This window comes from Parus major, chromosome 2 (genome assembly GCF_001522545.3).
Source record: "Parus major isolate Abel chromosome 2, Parus_major1.1, whole genome shotgun sequence".
NCBI lineage: Eukaryota > Metazoa > Chordata > Aves > Passeriformes > Paridae > Parus > Parus major.
In genome coordinates, this window is record NC_031769.1 from 128,509,774 (window position 1) to 128,517,682 (window position 7,909).

Consider the following 7,909-nt stretch of genomic DNA (forward strand, 5'->3'; position numbering starts at 1 on the left):
ACAGGCAAGCCCTTAATATGGTTTCCTTTTTCCTCTCTCCCTTGAGCTGCCCAAAAGATCACTTGGGAAGACTCTTTTATTAACTTCTACTACTCACCTATGACTCCAAGATGTTACATTTGAGAGTGAAGGGGTCAGTGATTTCAGATGCTTTAGGCCAACTGGGGCACGGCTGCTTTGCACTTCACTCAAAGATCAGCCTATTTTTAAGTGCCTTATGCCAACAAAACCCTTTTGTCCAAACCAAGTAATTTTCGAGTGACTTTTTTCTTGATCCAAACTTGTGGTCAAATAAGCAGACAGTCTGTCCACAGAATTCTAGCTTTTGTAGAAATGTGACCAGCTATGCTTTTAAAGTACTACTTTCACTATGCAATTAGGTCTTCTAATATAATTCTGAGATATTGAAATAGTTCTAATTTCATTTGAAAACTATAAACTAATAATTCTATAAAGAGAAGCATGAAACTTCATGCCTTATTTGTCTCTTGGAAGAAAATCAAAGTTCCCAAAAATACATCAAATTAGGTATTCAAATTATTGACTCCAATGATTCAATCATTAGATTTTGCTATAGGAGAAAAATGAAACCTCAAATTTTTAATATAATCTCCACAAAGACTTTAGAGGAATATTGGCAATACAGATATTTTTGCAGAATTTTGTTTTGCAACATCAGGCTGTCAAGTTTTGAGGGATCACTGTATCCATCCTACAGATGCAAGGGACTTAAGCAAGCAGGTGAAGGTTAGTAACAGAGTGATGAGCAAAGCTAAAAGCTTCTAATCCAATATTTTATTTATTTGGTGGTACCTATTCAAAACTGCAGATGTGGTTTGCTCCTTTTTCTTTTGGTAAAGCGAATGTTGCAGTTGGCAGACAAGCATGCACAACAAAAGGGAAAAAAGTAAACCTTGAGGCCATCATGCAAGATTCTGTACTTCAGCCAGGTTATACAACAGGCTCTGAACTTCATGCTTTATACCAGTATGTCTCTCAAATTCACACTACCATTAAACTATAGAAGACTAAACTCCAGTTCTTCAGCCAGTAAGGGCCAGTATTTTCTGGATAGCAACCAGTAAAAACTAGAGCATGCTTCAGGTGATGAAAAAAACACAAGTTAACTGTGTTAAGTGCTGTGTTCTTTAAAGCACATCAGAATACTTTTACTCTTTGAAGAATAAAAAGTCTTAAAAATATGGAGACAGTCATTATGGTTTACATGAAAATAGTTTTTAAGGCTTAACAATGTATATGGTATAAAGTTAGTGAAACATTTCATATTTTATGATTAAGGAATCATCTATATTTTCTGTTTTTAAAGTATGTATCTGTTTGGGTACACAGAACATGACATTCTGCTATCTCACAATACCATTGTAACATCAAACACTGGTTCAGTATCATTGTCTACAGTGACAAGTGATGAATAAATACCAAATTGTTTTCAACTTAGAGAGCAACTAGCACCAAAAGCCTTGAACACTTCTTACCTAATTCTACTACTGCAGAAAACAGCTGTATGATTAAAAGAGTAAGAATCAAAAGCTGGAATGAAGACTGCATACCACTAAGCTAATGTGTAATATATATGCTCACAGGAAAGATCTGAACATTAGCTTTAGATTTAACATTTAGAAAGAACTCTTCCAAGATTTTTATAGTTTGACATGTTTATTTTAGTTGGACGATCAGACTCAATGAACAAGCTGAAACAGTACTCCTCAGCCTTACAATTGCCTCCCTGTGGACTTCTATAACCAAATGTTTAAAAATATCAGAAATATCTGGATATTTGCATGAAGTAGCTCAATAGTTACTTCTTGTTCCATGCTTCCCTTTCGTGTCTTTCACGGATTACTTCTTTTAGGTATGGTTCAAGATAAGGGTGATCCTGAAAGAGAAGAGAATATATTCAAATTTACAGCAATTCCTACAAACTACTTGTTTCTCATTCCTCCTCAGGTCTGACTAAACACCAACCTATAAAGAAAAAAATAAAAACCAAAAAAATCCAGCCTTCCTTACCCTGAAAAGGTAAACTTTTGACAGGTCTGCAATGACAAGTTCTCTCCTGAAGCAACCACTAATTCCTAATGCCTCATCATAATGCCTAATGCCTCATCAGGCAAAATGATGCTTCCAGCTATGCCTTTAGAAAGAGTGGTTTTTTTGGCAGATACCCAAATTACAAGATCCACTTTAATTAGTTCCAAGTCCAACAATAATACTCCAGAAAATCTCTTTTTGAGCTTAATTTCTAACCAGCACAGTAAACTTGTATTTGATAGAACACCCTGACCACATTTAACGCTTACAAACCAAACTGCTGCTTGAGGAAATAAGTGACCATGCATTATTCAATGTAGCAGTTACCTAAGTATGACCTATGAGACCACAAGAAACAGCCTCTGCTTACTCAGAGATGCATTAATACCTGCATACTCTCCTATGGTCAAGAGTTTAACAATAAAATCCCTCTCTGTCGGGTATCTGGAGAAAGCTGTGGTGGACAGCGATGCAAAGTCTGTGAATCAATTCACTACCAAAAAATAAAATTTAGTTACATCTTAATAGGAAAGTGCAGTTTGTTTTTTAAATTACAAGATGACACTTATTTTAATGCAAGATTTCCCTTCAAATTATTCTTTCTTGGCACCTTCATCAATAAAAGCTTTGGCTCGAGATTTTCTGCAAGATTAAGAAATTAATCAGAAAAGCAGGAGACCTTTTTTAAGAATTCTAAAGCTATTTACACAGTATCTCTATCTGTCAGCTTATTAGAAGAAATATTTTGTCTAAACACAAACTGTGTTGTGATTCTGAGCTGCAGCTTAAACTTCTGTCATTTTGAGAAAAATTCAGTAATTTGTACTGAAAAACATTTTAAAACTGCAATCAAAAGTGTTTTCCAGAAGTATTCCATGAGATACGGGCTCATTTACTCACTGTAAAGAACATGCAAACATGTGTCCCCTCAGAAAATGCAACTCCCAACCAGCAGCCCTAGCAGTGCTATTTAAGACATGCACCTTGGAAACACTCCATGCACGTACCTCTTCATACTTCACCCACTGGTCTTTTGGAAGGATCTGATGTTTCAAGCTTAAGTCCAGTGCTCGCTTTATGCGAAATACTCTTTCATTGTACAGATGTTCTGGAAGTCTCTTTAATGCTTCTTTTACATCATCATCTTCATGCAATGTATCATCTCGCAATAGCCCTGTACCAAGAAGAATTTACAGTATCACTGAATAAATGTTCTTCAGTAAGATTTATGATTGGCACATGTACCATGGGCAAAACACTTCCAGTATAATACTATGAAGAAAAACCAAACCAATCCAGGAGAGACACTAATTGCTCACAGACAATCCTAAACATTGACTTTCAAAGACTCTATTTACTTTTTCTACTCCTTTTCTTAAAGAGGAATAAGGAAAATAGGTATTTAGCTCAATGTGTTTCATGAGAATATACATATACAGAACAAAAACAACTCTGGATCTAAGGGGTGAACTTATGTGCATCTAATTTTATATCTCCATTTAAGATGACTGTTCAGGCAAAGGGTTTTTGAGAGCTTAAAATCAGCCACAGATGAGACTCCTTCAGTACTGAAGACTTTTTCTCTAAACTGCCATGACCAGATCTCTGCTGACTACATGAAGCTATAGAAATCTGCAGCTCTATGTTGGTGCATGAGTTCCAAATTACACGTTAAATCAGGAGAAACACCCAGTCTTCTCAAAACTAAAAACATTCCCACAACTTCTGTGACACAAAGGATTCTTGAAACTCAACCAACCCTTCTGTAAGACTCAGTATTAACAAAGTATTACTTCTGTAGCATTCAAAGATGAAATCTTATCATGAAAGATGATTACTACAACATACCTACTGACTTGTGGTTAAAGGTTTTAATCTCATCTGACTGACTTGGCAATTGTGTCTCAATAAAATAAAAATTTCTTTTGAGTCTTTCGGTTTTGTAATTTATTTCAAAGGCACAGGGAGCACTGCTGCTAGTTTAATCACTATATTAAGTTTGGTGCTTCTCTAATTTTTTACTTGCATTTCCAGAGAAGCAGCAGAAGTAAGAATTTCAGCAGACAGGCATTATCAAAGAGGAATTAAGTACTGCATCTTTGGAGGAAGGCTTGTTTACAGGTGTTTTTGTAATTTTTTTCTAACTTTTCCTGGGCAGGTATGTTAACTTCCTTTAACAGATTTGCTTGTATTGTGGTGAGCAATAAATTGCATCTAAATATAGAGATTCTTGTCATCCAAGAGCCATTCTGCCATCTAAATGTTTGAAACAAATTTGGTACCAACTCTGAATAAACTGAAGACAATACCATTAAGTGACCCTCTTCTCCCTAAGGAAGCCCTGTTTTCACACCTATTCCACCACTGTGCAGGACAGAGTGATCCCAGCTGAAGTTATGCTGACACAAAGGGCAGAATAACTATAACCTTTTTTGCACTTTGGATACTTTGCGTAAGTACTGCAGATAGGCTGACTACTATCAGTGGGAACTTCTCCAGCTTCAAGGGCAGTCCCTGGGTTAGAAGACACTGGCCACAGAAAGTGACTTGATGGGGAAATATAAATAATTGAGTTTGCAGGACTGCTTTGTCAAAGTGTTTTCAACTACCCCAGACTGGCCTTAGCTGTTATAAGTTAATTTACTGGAACATGAGCAAACACAAAAATAACAGAAATAGTTGAAGCTGTTTACTGACTTTTCTCACCACAGAAGTAGTAGCTAATTTTGATAAAAAAGACTTATGGCAACATGCATGTTCATATACCAGCTATGAACCATAACTAGTTTGAGAACTGTTACATTTGCAGTTTTTAAAACTCAATGAAACACTTACCAAGTTTGTTGAACCCAGCTGCATTGTAATACCACTTGCGAATCCTGTCTAACAGGCGACCACCTCCTGCAACTGAATGTGACCATCATCAGTTGCACAGCAAGGTAAAATTCAACATTTAAACATTACTGTGACAGTACACAAATGTTTGCTGGCCTCCAACACATGCAGTAATGTAACATTTGATCAAGTTTGAATTTGACAATGTGTGACTTGCCTTCTACGTCTCAGTATCCTGTAACTGACACTGAACAGATAGAAAGACTGCTCATTACATACAAGAGTTTAAACTGTTTCACTAAATTTGAATATTGGGCTGCTTTAAGACTTGGAAAAATTCTACCAATTCCTCATTAAAGACAGCAACAAAACTCTTAAGACTCTAACACGCACATGAACCAAAACCCATAAAGTCTACACACAGCAAAACCACCAGGCTTTTCCAACAATTCATCTAAGTTCCTTGGCTTTTGCTATGTGACTTCAAGCCCAACATATTATTATACTATAATATATACATACTATACACATTATATACATATTATATACATATTATATAATATATACATATTATATATATATAGATAATATACATATTATACTTCTAGTCTCCTCTCCAGACACTTGACTGCTATTCCTTTTTCAAAGAGCTGCCAAAGACAACCACGAAATCCACACTAAAACCTCGAAAAAACCAACCAAGCAATAAAATCAGTAAGACAAAAAATAAACCTCCACACCACATATAGCATGTTCACCTTCCTTCAAATGTGGTTTGGGACGGCAGAGGTGCGTTTACACATAATCACGTATCTCAACAAGGGATCTAGAAGGCCAAGAACGGCACAACGCGGGCACTGCAGTGCGGGCGAGCTGTTTGATGTGACTTTTAAGACACCTGTGTTACCACGTGTCCCCCCAAACATTAGCGGTCATTAGAGCACAACCTCAGCAGGTTACTTAGTTACTCCTTCGTCCTTTAGGGCCAGACAAGGAATAACCTTAGACTAACTGTGCGTCGAGTCGGTATCGGCACAGGACAGCAATCCCCGAGGCCCCTCAAGAGCAGCCCAAGGCTTCCTCTAGTGCTCCCGAGCACTCTCTACGCCCAGAAAGCTCAGGCACGACAGCCAGGCTCCCTGCGCTGCCACGGGAGGGCCGCCGAGGAGATTCGTCCGGCACTGTGAACCGGCACTCGCTGTCCCCGTCAAGGGCACACGGTGCACAGCGGCTCCCCGGCTCCCCCTCTCCCCGCCAGGGCCCGCCTCGCTGCCCAGCACGGGCTGGGGTGAGCCCAGCGCCGCGGGCGGGTGGGGGACAGGAACGGTCCCGGCCCCGCCGCCCCCCAGGGCCCCCACCGCCTCACCAGACGCCTTCGCCGCCATCTTGACCTCGGAGCGGCGCGCGGCCTCCTGGGTGACTCGCGGGGCGGGACGGGGCGGGCCCGGCAGTACCGCCCGGCGCATGCGCCCCGGCGGGAGGGCGGGCATAGGTGAGGGCTGAAAATAATAAAAATAAAAATGAGCTTCGTAAAGCAGGATAAACAAAGCACCGATCGGTCACGCCAAGAAGCAGAAACCTTTCTTTGCTCAGGTAGCGCCAGGTGAGCGGCTCTCCGTTCTGAGGCACAGATCGCTGCATCTGCTCAGCCATTCCCTCAGGAAGGGACCACAGCGTCCGAAAGAAACAAAGTGCGGAGGTAGGGGAGACCAGAAATACTTCAGTCAGAAGTTTGCGGTGTGTTTTTTAATCATAAAGCCACAACGTTCTTGTCATGATCCTCAAAAAGGTCTCCGAGCCTCTCTCCCCTTCCATTTTAGGACTCCCATTAAATGTTCTGCTTCCATTCTTCATCGTAGTTTGGGGCAGCTATTTCGGCAGAAGCTTGTGTATTTAACATTTCAAAGAAACTGGCTTAGCTCTGGCAGCAATCATTTCGACATTTAAAAATACTAAGGGAATTTAAAGCTCAAAGTTTGAGACATTCAAAATATACACAGTGTATAATATAACTTCTGTTACAATGTAAGACATAACTTTTGCAGATTTGCTGCACTAGCGTTAACTCAAACAATATGAACCCACCAACTTCCTATTAACATTTTTACTATAAACATTTTTTACAAGACTGAAGCTTGCCGTTTGTTATTAGCATTTAATACAGTCAAAAATCCAAGTAACCATATTGGACTTGAATACTTTTATTTAACAGGAGGAAATGGGGGAAAGTGCTTATTCATCACATTTCAGTCACCATGAAACTTGTTATGCATCTCCACCAAGAACAATCTATTTAATAGAGTATTTTAAGCAATCATTCCAGGCCAATGGAACAGGAAACATGAGAAAAAGGACAAAATAGATCATCTCAGCTATATTGCAGACAATGACTGGGGTTTTTCAATGTGTTTCAAAGAAATTATTTTTCAAATTCTTAACTTGGATAAATAAGAATTTGTCCAACGTCATAACCCCGAGATCACTACTATTCTCATTCTTTAAATCTCTTCAGCCTTAATTTATTTCCCACCTATTATTACAATTTAACCTTTTGAATTTTATTCTGCTGTGTTCATAAAAATTGCTATTTTTAGCTTCAACAATAATGTTTTAAAACACTGGGGCTTTTTCAATAAATGAGCTTAAATCCAAATTAAAACATCATGATTTCAGATTTCCTGAACTGTTTTTAATGATTGAATGGAAACTTCTAAACAATATCAGGCAGTTTGCATGTGGATTTGGGCAGCTTTTTCATTTTTCCCAAATACACTGTGAAGCATTTGATAATTTCATATTAATGTGCTTTGTTTAATGATAAGATTAAGTATTTCCAATACTCCCATGATGCACAATGTCAGCATTTACTTCAGCTTTTACAACTGACTAATTCTATCACCATAATATATACTATAGCCTCTTTTAATATAGTTACTTCTATAATAAAACCACACAAATCTCATTGGTATGGAGGGGTGGAACTGAACAAGGGGAAGAGAAAAGTAACTAAAAATCCTTTTAG

At 38.5% G+C, this 7,909-nt stretch overlaps 1 protein-coding gene across 1 annotated transcript; it reads right to left on the reverse strand.

The window, feature by feature from the left end:
- Nucleotides 1-780: 780 nt before the first annotated feature.
- On the reverse strand, nt 781-6,348 carry LOC107200505 (cytochrome b-c1 complex subunit 7). The gene is made up of 4 exons (XM_019005758.2): nt 6,254-6,348; nt 4,888-4,959; nt 3,060-3,226; nt 781-1,897 (listed from the first exon to the last, which is right to left on the reverse strand). Exons 1-4 carry the CDS (start codon nt 6,270-6,272, stop codon nt 1,820-1,822), a joined length of 336 nt encoding a protein of 111 aa, XP_018861303.1. The 5' UTR covers nt 6,273-6,348; the 3' UTR covers nt 781-1,819.
- Between the last annotated feature and the right edge of the window lie 1,561 nt (nt 6,349-7,909).

Coding starts and splice junctions, on each gene's coding strand:
- LOC107200505 (XM_019005758.2), bottom strand. Junction 3,227..4,887: donor AGCTGGGTTCAACAAACTTG/GTAAGTGTTTCA, acceptor TTCTTGGTACAG/GGCTATTGCGAGATGATACA. Junction 1,898..3,059: donor AGTGGGTGAAGTATGAAGAG/GTACGTGCATGG, acceptor CTTCTCTTTCAG/GATCACCCTTATCTTGAACC.